Source organism: Stegostoma tigrinum, chromosome 8 (genome assembly GCF_030684315.1).
Source record: "Stegostoma tigrinum isolate sSteTig4 chromosome 8, sSteTig4.hap1, whole genome shotgun sequence".
NCBI lineage: Eukaryota > Metazoa > Chordata > Chondrichthyes > Orectolobiformes > Stegostomatidae > Stegostoma > Stegostoma tigrinum.
Genome location: NC_081361.1, coordinates 97,400,293 through 97,424,334, shown reverse-complemented (window position 1 = coordinate 97,424,334; position 24,042 = coordinate 97,400,293). Strand labels below are relative to the sequence as shown.

The following is a 24,042-nucleotide window of genomic DNA, read 5'->3' as shown; positions in this document are numbered from 1 at the left end:
TTTAAGACAGATGTGAGGATGAATTTCTTCTCTGAGATGGTAGTGACTCTGTGGAATTCTTCACACAGAGGGCTGTCATGTCTGGATCATTAAGTGTAATTCAGGCTGAGATGGGGAGATTTTTAATCAGTAAGGGAATTAAGGATTGATTCTGCTTCTGCTCCTATGTCTTATTGTCTTATGATTTAGAATCTTGCTTGAAAGATGGTTGCTCTGTACAGCCCTCCCTCAGTACTGTATTGGTCTAACAGTGTAGAATTTTATGTCCGAGTCTCTGGAATGGGACCTGATGCTGCAATCTCGAACATAGAACATTACAGCACAGTACAGGCCCTTCAGCCCTCGATGTTGTGCCGACCTGTCATACCGAACTCAAGCCCATCTAACCTACACTATTCCATGTACGTCCATATGCTTGTCCAATGACGACTTAAATGTACCTAAAGTTGGCGAATCTACTACCGTTGCAGGCAAAGCGTTCCATTCCCTTACTACTCTGAGTAAAGAAACTACCTCTGACATCTTTACTATATCTTTCACCCCTCAATTTAAAGCTGTGCCGCCTCGTGCTCGCCGTCACCATCCTAGGAAAAAGGCTTTCCCTATCCACCCTATCTAACCCTCTGATTATTTTATATGTTTCAATTAAGTCACCTCTCAACCTTCTTCTCTCTAATGAAAACAGCCTCAAGTCCCTCAGCCTTTCCTCGTGAGACCTTCCCTCGATACCAGGCAACATCCTAGTAAATCTCCTCTGCACCCTTTCCAAAGTTTCCACATCCTTCGTATAATGCGGTGACCAGAACTGTACACAATACTCCAAGTGCGGCCGCACCAGAGTTTTGTACAGCTTCACCATAACTTCTTGGTTCCAGAACTCGATCCCTCTATTAATAAAAGCTAAAACACTGTATGCCTTCTTAACAGCCCTGTCAACCTGGGTGGCAACTTTCAAGGATCTGTGTACATGAACACCGAGATCTCTCTGCTCATCTACACTACTAAGAATCTTACCATTAGCCCAGTACTTTGCCTTCCGGTTACTCCTACCAAAGTGCATCACCTCACACTTGTCTGCATTAAACTCCATTTGCCACCTCTCAGCCCAGCTGTGCAGCTTATCTATGTCTCTCTGCAACCTCTAACACAAAAGCAAGAATAGTCTGTTCTGTACTTCCCTCTACCGTGAAAATTGTTTCAATGGGAATTGTTCAAAGAACTGCTCCTTCTATATCCTACTGATTTAATCCCTTCCTTCTCCCAGACATTGATGGCTCATGAGGTTATTGGTTTTGTGATTGCTACAGGTCACTAACAACATGCTCACATGCCTCTGTCAAGTGTACATTAGAAAGGCAAATGGAATTTTGGCCGACATTATATAGGGATGGTGCAAAATTGTAGAAACGACTACAGTAGGGGAAGTCAGAAAAGGACCACCACTGTTCCCCATGTGGCTGAACTTGTTCTCTGACTGAGCAGTTCCTCCCTTAACTCATTTCAGCTCTGCCAAGTCAAAGGAGTGGCTGTGGGGACCTGCATAGGTCCTAGTTATGCCTGTCTTTTTATGGGGTATGTGTAAACTGTCCACTGCCTTCCACTACAAAGCCATTGAAATGCTGCTTCACCTGGAAAGACCGTTTAGGGCCTTGGATGGTGAGCAGGGAGGAGGTGAAGGGGCAGGTGTTGCACTTTCTGCAGTTACATGGGAATGAGCCGTGGTGGTGGGGGTGTGGTGTTGGTGGCCGATGAATGGACTGGGATGTCCCAGAGGGAATGGTCTCTGTGAAATGCAGACTGGGGAGTGAGGAGAAAATGAGTTTGGTGATAGTGTTCTGCTGGAGCTGTCTGAAATGGTGGAGAATAATCCTTTAAATGTGAAGGCTGGTGGGATGAAAAGTGAGGACGAAGGGAACCCAATCACACCGCTTTGAGTGATGGGAAGGGGCAAGGGTGGAGGCAGGGGTAATAGATCGGATGTGGTTGAGGGCCCTGTCAACCACAGTGGGCAGGAAACCATGGTTATGGAAGCAGGAAGCCATGCCAGCAGCACTGTGCTGGAAGGTGGCATCATCCAAACAGAAACAATATAGGTGACAGAACTGGGAGAATGGGATGGGAGCCCTTGGGTGATGAACAGCTGTAGTGAAGGTAGCTTGAAGGTTGCTGCTATATTCAAATCCTCTTATGATAAAGGCTAACACAACATTCACCTGACAAATTGCTTGTTGCACTTATATGTTCCCTTTCAGTGATTTATGAACAAAGACACCCAGGTTCCTTTAGACATCAATGCTGCCCAACTTCTTACCATTTAAGAAATACTCAGCACCTCCTTTCATCCAGGATTTGCAGTCTTTGAATTAGTTTTGAAGTTGTGGTGAAACACAGTGACCCTCTCAAGTTTAACAACATCCTTCTGATAGAAGAGCAACCAGATTTGTTCGCAGTATTCTAAAACCGGCCTCAGTAATACTGTGCACAGCTGCAACATGATGTCCAAATTCTTATACTCAATGCAATTACCGATTAAAGGCAAGCATACCCAATGGCTTCTTCTCCACCCTGTCTCTCGGTGACTACACCTTCAATGAACTACGCGCACCTGTACCCCAAGTTCTATTTGTTCGGCAACACTCCCCAGGACCTTATCACAAAGTGTATAAGTCCTGCCCTTGCCTCAACTATATACAAAGCTTGTGAGAGTATTGGGTGCATCTCTGGCCCCTATGCCTAAGGAAGGATCTACTTGCAGCAGAAGGAGTGCAATAGAGGTCCACAAAATAGATTTGTGGGATGGTGGGTCTGTCCGACGAGAAGGGTTTGCAACGATAGGTCTTGTAATGTCTAGCGTTTGGAAGAACAGCAATCTACTGGAACTTGCAACAAATTTTTTTAGTTCATTGATGGGTGGTCTGTGTGTTGCTGGCTGGGCCAGTATTTATTGCACATCCCTAATTGCCCCAGAGGTCAGTTAAGAGTCAACCCCTTGCTCTGGGTCTGGTTTCACATGTAGCCCCGACCAGGTGACGAAGGCACTTCCCTTGCCTAAAGAGCATTAGTGATCCAGTTTGGATTTTCCAACAATCAACATTGGCTTCTTGGGTATCATTGTTCAACCTGGATAAATGCGAGGTGATGCATTTTGGAAGGTCGAATTTGAAAGCTGAGTACAGGATTAAGGATAGGATTCTTGGCAGCGTGGAGGAACAGAGGGATCTTGGTGTGCAGATACATAGATCCCTTAAAATGGCCACCCAAGTGGACAGGGTTGTTAAGAAAGCATATGGTGTTTTGGCTTTCATTAACAGGGTGATTGAGTTTAAGAGTCGTGAGATCTTGTTGCAGCTCTATAAAACTTTGGTTAGACCGCACTTGGAATACTGCGTCCAGTTCTGGGCGCCCTATTATAGGAAAGATGTGGATGCTTTGGAGAGGGTTCAGAGGAGGTTTACCAGGATGCTGCCTGGACTGGAGGGCTTATCTTATGAAGAGAGGTTGACTGAGCTCGGTCTCTTTTCATTGGAGAAAAGGAGGAGGAGAGGGGACCTAATTGAGGTATACAAGATAATGAGAGGCATAGATAGAGTTGATAGCCAGAGACTATTTCCCAGGGCAGAAATGGCTAGCACGAGGGGTCATAGTTTTAAGCTGGTTGGTGGAAAGTATAGAGGGGATGTCAGAGGCAGGTTCTTTACGCAGAGAGTTGTGAGAGCATGGAATGCGTTGCCAGCAGCAGTTGTGGAAGCAAGGTCATTGGGGTCATTTAAGAGACTGCTGGACATGTATATGGTCACAGAAATTTGAGGGTGCATACATGAGGATCAATGGTCGGCACAACATTGTGGGCTGAAGGGTCTGTTCTGTGCTGTACTGTTCTATGTTCTATGTTCTATGTTCTATTAGACTATTAATTCTAGATTGTGAAGGTCTCAATGCGGAAAAGGATGCTCCCTCCAGCTGGGGTAGCAGGGTGAGGGAGGGGGGTGTTCTGAAACCAGAGGGTGTAATCTCAAAATAAGGGCAAGCCATTTAATGCTCAGAGGAATTTTTTCACTCTGTGTGCGATGACTCTCTCTCAGAGGGCTTTGGAAATCTGCCCTTTATGTAAATTCAAGATCGAGTCTTGTAGATTTCTGTTACTAATAACAACAAGGGATATGAGGATAGTGGGGAAATATGATGCATAGATAGATCATTGGCCGTGATTTGGAATGTTGGATCAGGTTCAAGGGGCTGAATGGCCCACCTTTTGCTCTGATGTGCTGAAATTGCTTTATAAATGCGATTTCTTTCTTTAATGTAGTATTTCTGTCTGTCACAGGACCTTGTGGTGAAGACGTTGATTGTGGCAGAGCCTCATGTTCTACATGCCTACCGAATGTGCCGACCAGGCCAACACCCTGGCAGCAACAGCGTCTGTTTCGAAGTTCTTGGTTTTGACATCATTTTGGACAGGAAGCTGAAGCCCTGGCTCCTGGAGGTGAGTGCTCCTTACGTCAGTGACCACAATGTGTGGCTCAACTTCAGTTTCCACTCAGCTCTCCCAGATGGCACTAATCCTAACTCTAACACTAACTCTAGCTGAATACTTTGAGGATGTGACAAAACACGTTGATGAAGGTAGAGCAATGGATGTGGTGTATATGGATTTTAGTAAGGCATTTGATAAGGTTCCCCATGGTAGGCTCATTCAGAAAGTAAGGAGACATGGGATTCGGGGAAACCTGGCTGTCTGGATACAAAACTAGCTGTCCAATAGAAGACAGAGGGTGGTAGTAGATGGAAAGTTTTCAGCGTGGTGCTTGGTAACCAGTGGTGTTTTGCATGGGTCTGTCTGGGACCTCTGCTCTTTTTGATCTTTATAAATGACTTGGATGAGAAAGTGAGAGTGTGGGTTAGTAAGTTTGCCGATCACACGAAGGTTGGTGGAGTTTTGGGCTGCGTGGAGAGCTGTTGTAGGTTGCAGCAGGACATTGACAGGATGCAGAGCTGGGCAAAGAAGTGGCAGGTGGAATTCAACCCAGAAAAGTATGAAGTGATTCATTTTGGAAGGTGGAATTTGAATGCAAAATACAGGGTTAATGGCAGGATTCTCGGCAATGTGGAGGAACAGAGAGATCTTGTGGTCCACATCCATCGATCCCTCAAAGTTGCTACCCAAGTTGACAAGGTTATTAAGAAGGTGTATGGTGTGTTGGCTCTCATTGGCAGGGGAGTTGAGTTTAAGAGCCGTGAGATTATGCTGCAGCTCTACAAAACTCTGGTTAGACCACACTTGGAATATTTTGTTAGTTCTTGTCACCTCATTATAGGAAAGACGTGGAAGCTTTAGAGAGGGTGCAGAGGAGCTTTACCAGGATCCTGCCCAGACTGGAGGGCAGGTCTTACGAGGAAAAGTTGAAGGAGGTAGAGCTTTTCTCATTGGAGTGAAGAAAGACTTGATAGAGGTTTACAAGATGATGAGAGGCATAGATAGAGTGGATAGTCAGAGACTCCCTCCCAGGGCGGAAATGGCTATTCTGAGGGGGCATAATTTTAAGGTGATTGGAGGAAGGTATGGGGGAGATGTCAGAGGTAGGTTCTTCACACACAGAGTGGTGGGTGTGTGGAATGTGCTGCCAGCAGTGGTAGTGGAGTTAGATACTTTAGAGACTTGTACGTGACTCTTGGATAGGCTCATGGAGGATATTAAAATGTAGGGTATGCAGGGTGGATTAACCTTAGCAGGATAATAGGTTGGCACAACATCGTGGGTTGAAGGGCCCGTACTGTGCTCTACTGTTCAATGTTCTAATTCTAACCCTAACCCTAACCCTAACACTTGGACAGGTAAATGAATAAGACAGGTTTAGAGGGAAATGGGCCAAATGCAGACAAATGGAACTAGTTCAGTTTCAGAAATCTGGTTGGCATGGACTAGTTGAACCACAGGGTCTGTTTCTATGATGTTTGACTCTCCGGCTAACTTAGTTGGAGCCCTGTGGCTTTTGTTGTATTGGCTGCTACCCGGAAGGGCAGAGGGACGAGTTGAACATTTTTAATGAAAGCACAGGAAATCAGGTGCGACACTGTCTTGCATCACCGAGTGTATGCAAACGGTTCTTTTCCGATTCGGTTAAATGCAGTTAAGTGAAGGCTCGACAACAGCAATTTTCCTAAATATGAATGTTTTCAAAGTAATAATAAAAGATGAAAAAGAAAGGAACATTTATTCAGTAAATAATAAGTATGGAAAAAAGAGGAAAAAGCAATAAGACTCACGCCCTTTGCCCATCGGGGACCCCTCGATTGACAGTTGGTCTGAAGGCTGAGCTTGTTCCAGGCACCGTTCACAACTCCAGTCCGAGGTGAAATCTAGCAGCTTAGAATGAAACTTGCTCTCTCTTGTACAGAGTAAGTAAGAGCCAGGACAGAAAACAGCAGATACAACAGATAAAACTGCTGGCCATTGCAGAAAACACAACTACAAAAAAATACAGAGATAATGGGAACTGCAGATGCTGGAGATTCCAAGATAATAAAATGTGAGGCTGGATGAACACAGCAGGCCAAGCAGCATCTCAGGAGCACAAAAGCTGACGTTTCGGGCCTAGACCCTCAAGGGTCTAGGCCCGAAACGTCAGCTTTTGTGCTCCTGAGATGCTGCTGGGCCTGCTGTGTTCATCCAGCCTCACATACAAAAAAATACAAGCTGCAGGTGCTATCTTCAGCCCATAAAGGAATGTTCATGGGACTCATTCAAGGTCATACAACTTGTCAAATATCATCCTAAACTTTCCCAGCCTGTTTTCCCATCCTGTACAACCCATTTTCCCAGGCAGCTATAAAATCATTACCTTTTACTGTTCCGGCCCATCCTAGACAGGCATGACGCCCATATCCTCCAAACCTCAACTGGTACTTTCACGGTTATGTTTGACCTAAAAGTACAAGGGATGACTCCGTAGCAATTAACCTGCTCGAGCAGTGGCATTGAGGAGAAATTTGCTGCCTCACACTTGTGATAAATTGTCAAGACCTACAACAATGTGGGTTGGCAAATTATACATCCAGGCTGAACCTGATCTCTCTCTCCTTTGGTGACTAACTTTTTAAAAAATATTTATTCACAGGATGAGGGTGTCACTTGTCAGACAGCATTTATTGCCCATTCCTAATTGCCCAGAGGGCAGTTGAAAGTCAACCACATTGCTGTGGGTCTGGAGTCACATGTGGACCAGACCAGGTAAGGATGGCAGTTTCTTTACCTGCAGGGCATTAGTGAACCAGGTGGATTTTCCCCCAACAATGGATTCATGGTCATCATTAGACTCTTAATTCTGGATACTTATTGAAAATAAATTCTATCATTTGCTGTGCCAAGATTTGAACCCAGGTCCCTCGGATATTATCTGGGCCTATGGGTTAACAGTCCAGCGATAATACCTTTAGGCCATCGCCTTCCCTTAACTCTTCCACCAACTCTTCGGTATGGAATGTGCTGCTTTGAAGTGTAGTAGAGGCAGATTCAGGTGAGGCATTGAAGTTGGCCATAGATAATCATTTCAAGCAAACAACACGTAAGGTCATGAGAAAAAGGCAGGAGAATAGCACTAAGTCATAACACTCATTGGATCGCTGTTGCTTACATGATGGGCTGAATGGCCTCTGCCTGTGCCATATACTTCTGTGATTCTGCAGAAACAGCTCCTCCTTATTTACCTAATAGATTAAATCTCCCCATAACCTTCTCTGTTGTAAAGGGAACACAAACTGTGAGCTGGGCCGTCTCTGACTAGAGGATGGTGAACTGAAAGGTCAAAGAGAGACGGTGGTTTAATCCGAGGGTCACCTCACCTCAGGTGAAGGCAGGGATTGAGAAGATGGGACCTTCATGGTAACTTTAGCTGGTGTTGGCATCACTTTGCTTCAGAGACAAACTGTCCAGCCAACCAAGCTAACTGACCGTCAGAAGTGGGCAAGCCTGGGTTTTGATTTGTGTTCATTTCACAAGCAGATGGGCTCCGCCATTTCACAAGCAGACGGTCCATGCGCCAAGCTGCTGCCTTCAAGTGAGACCGCTGAAAATATAGCATAGTCGGAGAGATAGAAAAGGCTTGTCTGGAGCGGTATTTTAGAACAAACTCTGACTGAAAGGCAAGAGGAAATAAGTGCAAGCTCATGATGCCAGGAAGGAGTTATGATTTTAGGTAACCATTCTGTTGAAGGACACCTCTGCTGTCATTACCCATAGGTATGACTATTCCAGTATGTTTCTGACCAGCTCCTCTACACCTCCATAAACTAGAGCCCATTAAAAACTTTATTGGGAGGCGATAGCCTCATGGTATTATCGTTGGGCTGTTAACGTTCTGCAGACCTGTGTACAAATCCTGCTGCAGCAGATGGTGGAATTTGAATCCAGCAAAAACCTGGAATGATGAGTCTGATGATAACCATGAATCCATTGTTGATTATTGGAGGATAAAACCCATCTGGCTCACTAATGTCCTTAAGGGAAGGAAACTGCTGTCCTTACCTGGTCTGGCCTGCATGTGACTTGAGACCCGCACTTAACTCCCAACTGGGTAATAAATACTGGCCTAGCCAGCGATGCCCTCATCCCACGAATGAATGAAAAAAGGTCCCATTCACCCATCAACACACATTTGGCAAAGTTGTTTAGCAATACCTTGAGTTTAAAATTCTCACCTTTTGTGTTCAAAACCCTCACTGGATTCACACCTCCCTATCCCTATAAGTCCTTCCGCCCTACAAGACATCTAGCTGCATCTCCAATCCTGATTTTAAATGGTCCACTGTCGATGGCCAGTTTTTTAATTAGAACCAAACTCTGAAGTTCACCTTTCTGGACACTTCTGTGTCTCCTCCTTTGAGGCACTCCTAGTATCTCCTGTTTGGCAGTCATTTTAGTGCAGCACCATGGGGCACTTCATTATGCTAAAGGGTTATATAAATGCAAACTGTTGAAGTTTAATCCTGGCATGTAGCTAATTCCCTTCAGGTTATTTTTGAACTTGGAGAAGTGGTTCTGTGTTAATAAGAGATTGTGATCCTTCTGGGAAAACTGAGACCCCCGTACTGATTGGGATTGTTTTACATTGTCTTGTTTTGGGTCTATTAAGCATGTTGTTAGGGATTTGTGTGGACAGGCTGATCCAAACAGCTTGCTGAATTAACCTTTCCGTCACCTTAGATGAAATATTCAAGTATTGTTTTCTCAAAAGGTCTTTGAAACGATGTCTTTCCACCCCCCTAACCAGATTAACCGTGCTCCTAGCTTTGGGACAGACCAGAAGATAGATTTTGAAGTGAAAAAGGGAGTGCTAGTGCATGCACTGAAGCTGCTTAATGTACGGTAAGTTAAAATTAAAATTCAAAATCACAAAGGCACACTAATGAGAAAGCAGCAAAGGCCATTCAGCCCCTCAAGCCTCCTCCATTATTACAGAATATTGTGTGTGACCTGATTATGGCTTTAACTCCATTTCCTCATAACAGCTGATCAAGAACTGAGGAATTAGCGACAGGATTAGGCCACTTGACATCTCAGTCTCATTCTGCCATTCAGTGAAAGGAGTTAGCTGATTTCTGAAACTGTGGCATTGATAATTAAAAAAGATGTTCATCATTATTGGCTTACATTTCAAACAAAGATTCTACTTTCTAATATTTCAGAAGGAGAGGTGGGGGGGTACACACTGCGTGGAAGACACAAAGACAGTAAAGAATATATAGAGGTGACTTCATCATTCTAATTTGATTCATTTTTGTTAAGGAAAGATGAGCTTTGGAAGACAAATAAAAGTGCTGAGAGAAATCAGCAGGCAGTAAGGGATGATAGGTTTTAGCTAAAGACTATCTCTTCTGGGAAGAGAAAGTAGGATTGGAGGCATAATGGATGGAGAGGAATGGGTAAGGTGAGTATTGGCGGAGCCCAAGGAAGGAAGATGAAACATTGAAGCTGGTAGTTTGAAGCATGACAGGTAGGGAGGGAGTAAGTGACAGGAGCGTGGGTACGATATCGAAGAGAATTGGTGATGGGAACATGAGGGGACCGTACAATGGAACTGAGAAGCTCAGGGTTAGCAGAGGTGGTGGAAGTGCAGATGGGAAGCTAACCTTTGCTGTCTTGTTTATCTGTCCCATTCCTCAGCAAACCCCCACCCCCAACACACAGAAAAGGAGAGATGAAGAAGATACACTAAGGAGAGATAATCAGAAAATAGAGAGATGTGACCAGAGAAGAAGAGAAAGAAACACAAAGACGATAGAAAAAGAATAGTAAGATCAAGGGAAAGAGGCAGTGAGAGAAAACAGCTCAATTTTCAAGGATAATAGGAACTGCAGATGCTGGAGAACCCGAGATAACAAGGTGTAGAGCTGGATGAACACAGCAGGCCAAGCAGCATCTCAGGAGCACAAAAGCTGACGTTTCGGGCCTAGCCCCTTCATCAGAAATGGGGGAGGGGAAAAGGATTCTGAAATAAATAGGGAGACGGGGAGGTGTATAGAAGATGGATAGAGGAGAAGATAGGTGGAGAGGAGGAACAGGTTAGGGAGGTGGGGACGAGCTGGGCTGGCCTCCCACGTCCCAAAACAAGCCCATATATTTATTACTAATATATTCAATTGTTTTTATGTTTGTGCACACTTCCTGATTGCTGAACCACACTTATTATTGTAATATTCTGCATCCCTGACTTTAAATTTTATAGGGTCCTACAGCATGGAGACAGGCCCTTTGGCCCAAATGGGTCCATGCTGACCAAAATGCCCACTCACACTAACACCATTTCCCCGCACTTGGCCCATATCCTTCTAAACCTTTCCTATCCATGTATTTATCCAAATGCCTTTTAAATGTTGTCAATGTACCCACCTTAACCACTTCCGCTGGCAGCTCATTCCATATGCGTACCGTCCTCTGTGTACAAAAGTTATCCCTCAGGTTCCCATGGATCTTTCCCTCTTACCTTAAATTGATGTCCTCAGGTCCTCTTCCCCAATCCTGGGAAGAAGACTGAGTGCATTCAGCCTATTCATGCTTCTTATGATTTTATACACATCTATATGAGCGCCCCTTAGTCTCCTACGCTCTGAAGAAAACCGTGTTAGATTGTCCAACCTTTCCCTATAACTCAGTCCCTTGAGTCCTGGCAACATCCTTGTAAATTTCTTCTGCACTCTTTCCAGTTTAATAACATCCTTCCTATAGCACAGTGACCAAAACTATCACAATATTCTAAGTGCAGTCTCACCAACGTCCTGTACAACTGCAACATAACTTCCCAACTTCAATACTCAATGCCCTGACTGATGGAGGCCAGCGTGCCAAAAGCATTCTTCACTGCCTTGTCTACCTGTGACTCCACTTTCAGGGAACCGTGCACCTGAACTCCAAGGTTCCTCTGTGCCACGACACTCCTTAAGGCCCTACCTGGATTTGACTTTCCAAAATGCAACACCTCACACTTATCTATGTTAAACTCCATTTGCCATTTCTCAGCCCACCTCCCCAGCTGATCAAGATCCTGCTGCATTTTCTAATAACCTTACTCACTGTGCATGATGCCGCCTATTTTAGTGTCATCCACATTTGTTTTATTCATTTACAGGGTGTGGGCATCGTTGGCCATGCCAGCATTTATTGCCCATCTCTAATTGCCCCAGAGGGCAGCAAAGAGTCAACCACAAGCTTTGGATTTGGAGTCACATGTAGGCCAGACTGGGTAAGGATGGCAGATTTCCTTCCCTGAAGGACATTAGTGAATTTGATTAATTTCTTTCCTGTAATAACTGTTTCATATTCAACATTAGACCCTTAAATCTAAATATTTTTAAATTATTGAAATCAAATTCCGCCATCTGCCATGGTGGATTTGAACTGAGGACTCCAGAACATTACCTGGGTCTCTGGATTAATAGTCTAGTGAAAATACCTTCTGCCATTTTTCCACTGTGAGCTCCTTTGTCTAATTAATAATGAAGATTAGTCTTTGCAAACCTTTTACTTTGCAATTAAATACTCTGGCCATTGATAGCACTCCTCAGATTTCCATCGCCAAGGTGATCATAATATTATAGTGATGCAAGGGAAAACCACAAGAAGCTAAACAGGCTGTCCATTCTTTTAGGAGGTTGACTTCAGAGAACAGTACAGCACAGTACAGGCCCTTCAGCCCACAAAGTTGTGCCAAACTTCTACCCGAAACCTAAGGCCTATCTAACCTCCACCCCTACCTTATACTATCATCCATATGCCTATCCAATAGCTGCTTAAATGCCACTAATGAGGCCAACTCCACTACCTCTCTGGCAATGCACTCCACGCCCCTACCACTCTCTGAGTAAAGAACCTCTGATGTCTCCCCTATACCTCCCTCCACTCACTTTAAAACTATGGCCTTTCGTAATAGCTACCTCCACCCTTGGAAAAAGTCTCTGGCTGTCCACTCGATCCATACCTGTGAGCATTTTGTACATCTCTATCGAGTCACCTCTCGTCCTTCGGCATTCTAAAGAGAAAAGCCCGAGCTCTCTCAACCTTTCCTAGTAAGACCATCTCTCCATTCCAGGCAACATCCTGGTAAATCTTCTCTGCACCTTTTCCAACGCTTTTACATCTTACCTGTAATGAGGCGACCAGAGCTGGACACAATACTCCAGATGTGGCCGAACCAGGCTTTTGTACAGCAGGAGCATAACTTCACGGCTCTTGAACTCAATCACTCTATTAATGACAGCTAACACACTATATGCCTTCTGAACAACTCTACCCACCTGGGTGGCAGCTTTCAGGGAACTGTGAACACGAACCCCAAGATCCCTCTGCTCCTCCACACTGCTAACAATCTTTCCGTTAACCCTGTATTCTGCTTTCAAGTTTTGCCTTCCAAAATGAATCACCTCTCACTTTTCAGGGTTAAACTCCATCTGCAACTTCTCAGCCCAGCTCTGCATCCTATCAATGTCCCTTTGTAACCTAGAACGGCCCTCCACACTGTCCGCAACGCGACCCACCTTCGTACCGCTTCTTTCATTCTTTCTCTCATTCTGTTCATGCCTCTTGTCTAATTATCCCATGATTCTGTTTAAAATCTTACCTCCAATGTATACCTTGGTAACTTATTCAATGATCTATTCCCATTAAAGGAAAACATCCATATTCAAAAGCCTTTCTTAAACTCTCTCATTTCCCTCCCCCCCCCTTTAATTTGAATAATCTGCTAGGATGTTCTAGGCACAGTTTTGCTGTTCTTGTCTACGGAAGGTTTTAAATGTGTTGACGGTGGTTCAGAGGAGCTTTACAAGATTGATGTTTGAAATGAGCAAGCTATCTCACTGGGGTAGGTTGCACAGGGCTGAGTTTGTTTACACCAGAGTTTAGGAGAGTGAGGGGTGACTTAAAGTGCTTTTTCTCATTTATTCATGGGATGATGGTGTTGCTGGCTGGCCAGCATTTATTGCCCATCCCTAGTTGCCCTTGAGAAGGTGGGGTTGAGCTACCTTCTTGAGCTGCTACATCCACCTGCTGTAGTTGGAGTCATAATGCCCTTAGGAAGGAAATTCCAGCGGAGGATTCCAGGAGAGAGGGAATTCCAGTGTAAGATCCTGAATAGACTTGACAAGGTGGATGTGGAAAAAATGTTTTCTCTTGTGGATCAGTCTAAAACTAGGGACCACAGCTTAAAAATTAGGTGTTACCCATTTCCCATACAGGTAAAGGAAAATATTTTCTCTCTGACACTTGTTTAATTTTAGAACTCTTTGCCCCAGCAGGCAATGGAAGTGCCTTCTTTGAATATTCTTGAGAAAAAGGTGGATAGGTTCTCATTATGCAGGAGTTATTGGAGGTAGGTGGAAACGTGGAATTTGAAACACACCACCTTATTGAATGGTGGAGCAGGCTTGAGGGGCAGAATGGCCGACTTCTGCTTCTAATTCATAGAATGGCTTGTTCTTTCTCAGGATGAACCACTGCGAGGAATGAATAAGATCGCCACAGGTGGTATATTTCTACAAGAAAGAGTTTGCTGATTTACAACGATACCATTTTGTGGATTATTATCAAAAGCTGTAGATATAGTGACCCACAATGACTTCTCTTTCTTCAATCGACAGTGAAACTGGGCGAGATGAAAGGCTGCCTGCTGAGTAATTGATGAGAGGTTAAATTGACAGATATGAAGCTGAATTTACATCCATACACTTTACTCTCCTTCATTCAGCAGCTAACCAGACTGTGTAGGGTTACAGAGCTGGTAGATAACAGTATGACTACCTCAGAGCTGTCTTGGTGAAGTCGAATGGGAACTGCTTACTCAACTGAAGGTGTTTTCACAGTGAAGAGGGATCTACTATCTCACATTCTACTTGAGCAGCCATTTGGATTTTTTTTATTCATTCACGGGTTGAGGGTGTCGCTGGCCGGGCAACTTTAGTTGCCCATCCCTAATTTCCCAGAGGGAAATTAAGAGTCAACCATATTGCTGTGGGTCTGGAGTCACATGTAGGCCAGACCAGATAAGGATGGCAGTTTCCTTCCATAAAGGACATTAGTGAACCAGATGGGCTTTTCCAACAATTGACAATGGATTCATGGTCATCATTAGACTCTTAATTCCAGATATTTATTGAATTCAAATACCACCATCTGCCATGGCAGGATTCAAACCCAGGTCCCCAGAACATTATCTGGGTCTCTAGGTTAACAGTGCAGTGATAATACCACTAGGCCATTACCTCCCCTCCATTCCACATACCAAGCACTGTGCCTTCATTTGTGTTTATAACATCTTCCCATATCTTAATGCACAAACTTCAAAACTAATCTCTCCCTGTTATCACCTGTCCCTCTCTCCTGTTGCCATCCAAACAACACCCTTCCACACAACCCAACCCCCTCACCAACTGCTGCCTCCTCCTGACCCTAAACGGTCTAAACCCTTCCCTCTCTCTCCTTTCCTCAGCAATGGTCATTCCCATCACCACAGTGGCTCAGTGTTTAGCACTACTGCCCCATGGCGCCAGGGACCTGGGTTCAGTTCCACCCTCTGGCGACTGGCTGTGGGGTGTTTGCACATTTTCCCCATGTCTATGTGGGTTTCCTCAGTCCAAAGGTGTGCATGCTAGGTGGATTAGCCAAGCCGTTCTATGTACATTAGGAAAGACAGAGGTTGAGGGGGGACCTGGTTGAGGTCTACAAAATAATGAGGGGCATAGACAGGGTGGATGACAAGAAGCTTTTTCCCAGAGTCGGGGGACTCGGTTACTAGGGGTCATGAGTTCAAAGTGAGAGGGGAAAAATTTAACGGAGATATGCGTGGGAAGTTCTTTATGCGGAGAGTGGTGGGTGCCTGGAACGCGTTGCCAGTGGAGGTGATAAAGGTCCACAATTGGGTCATTTAAGATGTATCTAGACAGATACATGAATGGGCGGGGGCAGAGGGATACAGTTCCTTGGAAAATAGGTGACTGGTTTCAGTAGAGGATCTGGATCGACGCAGGCTTGGAGGGCCGAAGGGCCTGTTCCTGCGCTGTAATTTTCTTTGTTCTTTGTTCTAAATTGCCCATAGTATTCAGGTATGTGCTGATTAGGTGGGTTATGATGAATGGATCTGGGTGGGATGCTCCGAGGATCAGTGTGGACTTGTTGCTTTGAAGGGTCTGTTTCCACACTGTAGGGATTCTATGTTCTAACCCTGTTCCGGCTTCTTCTCACAGTCAAAAGCTCTGTAGCTTAGGTGCGCTGGCTGTGCTAAATTGTCTACAGTGTCCAGGGATGTGCGGGGTATGGGGGTGAGTCTGGGCACGATGCTGTTTGGAGGGCCGTTGTGGACTCAATGGGTCGAATGCCTGTTTCCACCCTGTGGGGATGCTATGGTGGTCTGCAGCATGTCCACGCTTTCTTTTGTCTCCCTCCCTCTGATTAGATGTCACCTTTTAGTCAAGATTATGGCCACCTCTCTTTCGATCCACCACACGTTTTATTTTGGTCAGCTGTGAGTCCTGACCTCTGAACCAAAAGGTCCCGAGTTGAAGCCCTACTCCTGGGGGCAAAAAACCCAGCGTGGCATTTCAGTGCACTGCTGTGGGATTGCTGCACTGTTGGAGCTCCTGTCTTTGACTGATCAACTGAAGCCCCTTTTTTCCTGCATGGCATGTTGGAAAAGATGCCAAAGCACAAATTTCAGGAAGTGAGGAATTTCCCTGGGGTCCCTCAAAAAACATCATTAAAAAAGAGAATTTTCCCATTGCTGTTTATGGGAATTTGCTGCATGTAAATTGGCTGCTGATATTACAACAGTGATTACATTTCGATAAAAGCAACTAATTGAATGCAACACACTTTAACGTATCCAGTGGAAGTGAAAAGTGCAAGTAAATGAAAATCTTTCCTTGTACTTTAAGGCATCTTTTTGCTCCATTTAAGGAATAATGTAGTTAATTGTTTATGAATGAACAATTTCTAGCATATGACACTTACATGAAGTGATGCAAGTTCCATGTGTTAGAACAAATATATACCTAGTGGTTGACATTATCACTGTAAGTGCTTGCACTCTAGAAGCTCACTGCGCCAGATCATGGTCCTCATCTGGATCTTGGGCTGGACCAAATCAAACAGGAGAGCTCTGTAGAGTCATGTAGCATGGAAACAGACATTTCCATCCAATTCGTCCAAGCTGACCAAGCTCCACTAACTGAACTGTCCCATTTGCCTGTGTTTGGCCCATATCCCTCTAAACCTTTCCTATTCATGTACCTGTCCAAATGTCTTTTAAATGTTGGACCTGCCTTTACCACTTCCTCTCGCAGTTTATTCCACAGATGAAACACCCTGTGTGGGAAAAGTTGCCTGTTGGGTCCTGTTCAAATCTTTCACCTCTCACCTTGAAATTAAACTGTGACAGTAGCTGTCACAGAGTGGTGATAATGGGAACTGCAGATGCTGGAGAATCCAAGACAATAAAATGTGAGGCTGGATGAACACAGCAGGCCAAGCAGCATCTCAGGAGCACAAAAGCTGACGTTTCGGGCCTTGACCCTTCATCAGAGAGGATTTTATTGTCACAGGGTGGTTTTTGGTTTGTGGGCTACCCTGATACCTAAGGGTCTGAGTAGTCTTGCGGTCATCTCTGAAATATCTTTGATGTCCGGTAGGGTGATTAGTGAGTCCGGTCATGTTGTGCTTTCCTGTTATGGTTTGTCTCAGACGTAACAGCTGATTGTGTTCTTCGGGTATCCATTTCTTTAGAAGACTCTGTAAGAGTGCTGCAGTTCTGGGTTGCTGCAATGTGTTGTGGCTCATTTAAATGGTGTCCTGAAGTAGCTCCCTTCCGCATGTGTGGTCTTTCTATATACACCAGCCTGGCCTTCCCTGCTGTTTTTGTGTGTTATACCATTATGCCCAAGAAGGGGAGTCGGTAGTTCTCCTCTTCTTTCATGAATTTTATCCCTGTAAGGATGTTGTCTATGTATCCGTGGGTTTCTTCCAGTTTTGTGTGTTTACAATCACAAAGGTGTCATCTACATATCGGACTCAAACTTTGGATTGTGTAGTGGCGAGTGCTGTCCATTCTAATCTTTGCATTACTGCTCCTGCAATCACTCCTGATATTGGGGATCCCATTGGTGATTTGTTCATATATACTTTTGTTGAAGATGAAGTGGGTTGTGAGGCACAGACCCAGTGGTTTCATGGTGGAGTCCTTAGTGATGTTGTTATCTTGGGTTGTCTGCCCACTTGATTTGTCCAGCAGTGTGGAAATTGTCCCTTTGGCTCGGTTGACGTTTATGAATGTAAATAGTGCTGTTATGTTGAAGGATATCATTGTCTTGTCCTATTCTATCCTGGTGTCCTTGATGATGTTGATGAATTCTTGGGATGGGTGGGTGGAGAGGGTGGTATTGCCCACTAGGTATTTCAATTTCTGTCATAGTTCTTTGGCAAGTCCATTGGTTGGTGTACCTGGCAGTGAGACATTGGGTCTGAGGAGGATCCCCAGCTTGTGTACCTTGGTGAACCCATAGAATTGGGATTTGTTGGATCCCTCTGGCTTCATTTTCTGGCTGTCTGTCTTGCTGATGTTTCCTGAATTGTGTAATTTATTCAGGAGGTGTGTGTGTGTGTGTGTGTGTGTGTGTGTGTGTGTGTGTGTGTGTGTGTGGTGGTGGGGTGGTGGCAGGGGTGTTGGGGAAAGGATCTTCATTGCACTCTTCCACTTGCCTTGTTGTGCATGCTTTACTCTCATGTAAAATAAAGCAAAGAACAGCAGATGCTGAAGTCTTGAAATGAGAGCAGAAAGTGCTAGAGAAACTCAGCAGGTCGGTGGAGATGGCATCCAGAGAGAGATAGAATGACAGTTCAGCAGAGAATATAAAGTGTAGAGCTGGATGAACACAGCAGGCCAAGCAGCATCTTAGGAGCACAATGCTGCTTGGCCTGCTGTGTTCATCCAGCCCCACACTTTGTTATCTCGGATTCTGCAGCATCTGCAGTTACTACTATCTCAGCAGAGAATATGATGGATTTTGCTGGATGGTGAGGATGGTGGATGCATTGCTTTCATGTAATTATCAGCTGATGTTGCTTCTCTGCTTCAGCACCAGCGACAGGAGGAAGAATCTGGTCCAGCAGAAAGCCGAGGCTCAAAGAAGACTGTATGGGCAAGGGTCAGTAAAGAGACTATCTGCTGGCTCCTCGGAGTGGGAGAAACAGCGCCACTCACTGGAGAGGAGGAGAGAGGAGCTGGTAAGCAGCCACTTGCTGTCCTGTTGGAAATCCTGTTGTCTATCTTGTCACCCTGTTGCATAGTCAAGACTCATTTTGTTCTCCCACTCTGCACGCAGAAGGAGAGGCTTGCACAAGTCCGCAAGCAGATTTCAAGAGAAGAGCATGAAAATCAAAACTTGGGGAACTACAGGTAAATAATTTAAAAAAACAAGACCCTACATTATAGGTAAAAGAGGTTACAACAAGGGATCACGCTCCACTAGACCAAGAACAGGTCAGCTCATAAATACTAATGTGATTTCGTTTTCAGTTATCTCCCTCCAGCAGTAAAGAAGCTTACAGGCACCAAGAAAAGTGGGAAGAGTGCCCCAGTAGGACACTGGTTAACTCAGTTGGCTGGATGGCTGGTTTGTAATATAAAGTTCATTTGTAATATAAAGCACACCAGCTGAAATCGCCATGAAGGTCCTTCCTTCCCAACCTCAACCATCAGCTGAGGTGGCCCTCAGGTTAAACTCAGGTCTGTCTAATGAAGTGGGGGTCTACAGTGACATAGCCTGACCTTACCTTCTACAAAACTTAATTTCCATCCTGTGTAACTGTGTCCAAAATCAGGAAGGCATGTTAGAAGAGGAAAATATCGACATTCACAGGGGCTGCACAAAGTCATCTTGGAGTCTCCCCAGCTCAAATGATTCAAATCATTGGCAAAATGGTTGGGGTCATGGGACACAGTAGGGTGAGTGGGGCTAATTGGATAGCTTTATCAGAGAGCTAGTAGAAGCATAATAGGCTGAATGACCTTCTTTTGTGTTGTCAGAATTTGTAATTCTATTTTGCTAAGAATAAGATCCATGTTTTCTCCTGTGTGATCCCAGGCGGATCTACCCTCCCGATGACAAGCAGTTGCTGGAAAAGTATGAGAGCCTCATATGTGTTGCCTTCCAGACCTTCCTTGCAGGAAGAGCAGCCTCACTCCAGAAGGAACTCAGCAACCCACTGAATCACATGAAGGTATTGACTGTGAGATCCATCACATTGGGACACGAAAAGAGAATGTTGAGGGGTGAACTGCAAATTATAAGGGACTTCAATCAGATAGCCGTGGAAATGTGGGTGAATCCAAACTCAGAACCAGAACTGAACGATAGTCACTAATAAATTCAGCTTCCAGAAGCTTCCAGAAAATTCTTTGCTGAGTTTCCTATTTAGTTTATTTCTGGCTACCTTGTTATTGAAGGGCTAGTCCTGGTCTCCCCATAAGTGGAAACGTCTTCTCTATGTTTACCGTGTCAAACTTTGCCATAATCCTGAAGTTTTCTTTCAGTTTACCCTTTGGTTCTCCCCTTTCTCACGTCTGTTCAATCTTTCCATATTAGCTGGGTCCTCTTTGATCTGGTACCAGCTTGTGAATAGTGTTTGCACCTTCTTCAGTGCTTTAATGTCTTTCTCTTGTAATATACATGCCAGAACTCTTTGACATTCTCCAGATGCGCTGTGTCAAGATTTTCTTCTTTTCATTCTTCTCTATCAAGGGTTACATGGGATAGGGCAGGAACTCATTAGAGTTTAGAAGGTTGAGGGGAGATCTGATAGAAACTTACAAGATAATGTATGGCTTAGAAGGGGTGGACGCTAGGAAGTTGTTTCCATTAGGTGGGGAGACTTAGGTGGGCACAGCCTTAAAATTAGAGGGGGTAAATTTAAAACGGAAATGAGACGACATTTCTTCAGCCAGAGAGCGGTGGGCTTGTGGAATTCGTTGCCACAGAGTGCAGTGGAGGCCGGAACGTTGGATGCCTTCAAGGCAGAGATCGACAAATTCTTGATCTCAGAAGGAATCAAGGGCTACAGGGAGAGTGCAGGGAAGTGGAGTTGAAATGCCGATCAGCCATGATTTAAATGGCGGAGTGGACTTGATGGGCCGAATGGCCTTACTTCCACTCCTAGGTCTTATGGTCTTATGGTCTAAGTGGAAGTGAGGAATGTTGGATCAGCCTACTGAATGGCAGAGCAGGCTTGAGTGGCCAAACAACCTCTTCCTCTTTCTATTTTGTATAGTCTTCTGGGTTTTAATTCAATTGTTTTGGTAGTGGGAGAAGAGGAGGGCTATGCATTTGAGGCATCCACTGTGCAAACACTCATATCTCAACTGCTATGTGCCTGGGATATTAATGCCCTTAGTTTAGTCTTGCAATTTCCTTTGTGATTAGTGCTTGGGATGTGGGTGTTGCTGATTGGGTCAGCATTTAAAACTCTCCCCTTTTGCCCTTGAGAAGGTGGTGGTGAGCTGCCTTCTTGAACTGCTGCATTCCACATAGTGTTGGCAGACCTACATTGCCATTAGGGAGGGAGTTCCAGGATTTTGACCCAACGACAGTGAAGCAGCAGCGATACGTTTCCAAATCAGAGTGCTTTGGAGGGGAACATGCCAGTGGTGGTGTTCCCATGTATCTGCTGCCTTTGTCCTTCCAGGAGGTAGAAGGTTTGGAAGGTGCTGTCAAAGGAGCCTTGGTGAATCTCTGCAGTGCATCTTGCAGATAGTACATACCAGATTCTAGGCTGGTATTCAATGCATTGGACTGATCTTTTTTTCTCAGCCCAGCAAGACAAAGAATGATGAGGAGATCCCTTGACAGACAAAGACACTGTAGCTGTAGTTGGATTTCCCTCTTTCTGATGAATGTCACCGAGTGTATTGGCCTGTAGCCGTCTTGCTTTCAGCCTTTGAGCTGGGCAGCTTGTCAGTGCTGGGTCACCAAATAAAAGACACACAGTTAGCTTGCAGAAAAGAACCTTTCACATTAAAAACAAACTCTGCCTTTGAATAGCTTTGTCACATTAATTTTTAGTAGAGATGCAATCAAAAAATACATACAAAGCGGACTTATAGAGAGAAGAAGCCTGACCACTATTTGGGCATGTTTTGTAAATCTGAAAGGTCCTTAATGTGTGCGAACACAATGAGTGCAGAAGGCGATTTGAGGGCTGCTTTCGACAATGGTATTTTTTCAGTCCTATGGTAAGTTAATTGAAAACTGTGACAAGAAAGATCTTATCTCCTTGGTAAACGATGCATGTTATAGACAAAGTTCAAAGCCAAACAATAAATAATGGGGGTGAGCTATGTGGCAAAGTGATGGGATATTTTATGTACAGTTTGAAGAGATATTTAAAGAGCCAGCTATGAACACGTTGAAACAAAGGATTTAATTGTATGCGGAATGCTACTTTGAGACAGGTTGTGTGAGATCTGACTTAATTTAGTTGTTCAGACTCAGGCCAGTGATGAGTACAGATAAAATTGGGAGAGCAGTTCTAAAGGTGATATCCAGTGAAGGCTAGCTATGAAATGAAGTGATGTGAAGGTGCTGGTATTGGACTGGGATGGACAAAGTCAGAAATAACAAGACACCAGGCTATAGTCCAACAAGTTTATTTGAAACAACAAACTTTTGGAGCACTGTCTCTTTGTCTGGTGTTGAGTGACTTCTGACTTTTACAAAAGAAACCATACAGATATGAAGGTGTTTGCACAAGTTTCACAGATTTTACTTCTTCCACCATAAGTGTAAAATCATGATACTTGGAAAGAGCTGTGGTCCATCATAGAGAGATATACAGCACAGAAAAAGGCCCTTTGGTCCATATAGTACACACCAGTGAAAAACAACCACCTATCGATTCTAAGATAACAAAGTGTGGAGCTGGATGAACACAGCAGGCCAAGCAGCATCTTCGGAGCACAAAAGCTGACGTTTCGGGCCTAGACCCTTCATCAGAAAAGCTTTTGTGCTCCTAAGATGCTGCTTGGCCTGCTGTGTTCATCCAGCTCCACACTTTATTGCCTATCTATTCTAATCCCATTCTGTGGTCAGGTTCCTGATGGAACTAGTCCTCAGCCTCTGGTTGACTCGGTGCCTTGTCTCTTGACTGTAGTTTGTCCTCCTGCTGATGATGTCAGCGCTCAGAACCCAGGTTTGATTCCAACCTCTGGTGACTGTGTGTGTGGAGTTTGCACATTCTTCACCTGGCTGCAAGGGTTTCCTTCGGGTGCTCAGTTTCCTCCTACAATCCAAAGAGGTGTAGGTTAGGTGGATTGGCTATGGGAAATACAGCGTTTCAGCGTTAGGGTAGGGGGAATGGGTCTAGGTGGTATGCTGTTCGGAGAGACAGTGTGAACTTGATGGCCTGAATGACCTGCTTCCACACTGTAAGGATGATATGATTCAATGATGTGTATTTATTGTCTTGCAGATCCTTATTTTATACACTGCTCTTAGTGGCTCTGTTTCACAAGAGACAAGACACATTTTCTGTCCATTGGCCAGTCAGTCATTAGCATACCACTGCAATTGGAGCCTGGTTTGGCTCATTGCCAATAGGAGGCTTCAGATTCTTGCTTCCTTGTTGTTTATCCATCAACAGAGATCATGTGAATGGTGGTGGACTATTGAACAGCACAGTGGAGGAGGAGGCTCCACAAATATCCCCATCCTCAATGATGAAAGAGCCCAACACATCAGAGCAAAAGGTAAGGCTGAAGCATGTGCAGGATTCTTCAGCCAGAAATACCGAGTGGATGATCCATCTCGGCCTCCTTCAGTGGTCCCCAGCATCACAGACACCAGTCTTCCAGCCAATTCGATTCACTCCACGTGATATCAAGAAACGGTTGGAGACACTGGATACTGCAAAGGCTACAGGTGCTGACCACGTTCCAGCAATGGTACTGAAGACTCATGCTCCAGAACTTGCCGCTCCCCTGGACAAGCTGTTCCAGTACAGCTACAACACTGCTATCTACCTGACAATGTGGAAAATTGCCCAGGTTTGTCCTGTAAATGAAAAGCAGGACAAATCCAACCCGGCTAATTACTACCCCACCAGTTGGTACTTGATCATCAGAAAAGTGATGGAAAGGGGTCATCAATAGCACTAGCAAGGAGCACCTGCTTGCTCACCGATGCTGTATTTGTTTCCATGAGGGTCACTTGGCTCCGAAACTTGTAACAGCCTTGGCCCAAATATAGATGGAACATAGAACATAGAACATTACAGCACAGTACAGGCCCTTCAGCCCTCGATGTTGTGCCGACCTGCCATACCGATCTCAAGCCCATCTAACCTACACTATTCCATGTACGTCCATATGCTTATCCAATGACGACTTAAATGTACCTAAAGTTGGCGAATCTACTACCGTTGCAGGCAAAGCGTTCCATTCCCTTACTACTCTCTGAGTAAAGAAACTACCTCTGACATCTGTCCTATATCTTTCACTCCTCAATTTAAAGCTA

At 44.7% G+C, this 24,042-nt stretch overlaps 1 protein-coding gene across 3 annotated transcripts in view; it reads left to right on the top strand.

The window, feature by feature from the left end:
- The window catches only part of ttll7 (tubulin tyrosine ligase-like family, member 7), a 283,625-nt gene that overhangs the window by 151,001 nt on the left and 108,582 nt on the right, over nucleotides 1-24,042 (top strand). For all 3 annotated transcript variants that reach the window (XM_059648159.1, XM_059648158.1, XM_059648157.1), the window contains 5 exons: nucleotides 4,325-4,483; nucleotides 9,267-9,361; nucleotides 18,613-18,760; nucleotides 18,859-18,932; nucleotides 19,621-19,756. In XM_059648159.1, coding sequence (XP_059504142.1) covers nucleotides 4,325-4,483; nucleotides 9,267-9,361; nucleotides 18,613-18,760; nucleotides 18,859-18,932; nucleotides 19,621-19,756 — 612 coding nt within the window. The remainder of the gene's footprint in view (nucleotides 1-4,324; nucleotides 4,484-9,266; nucleotides 9,362-18,612; nucleotides 18,761-18,858; nucleotides 18,933-19,620; nucleotides 19,757-24,042) is intronic.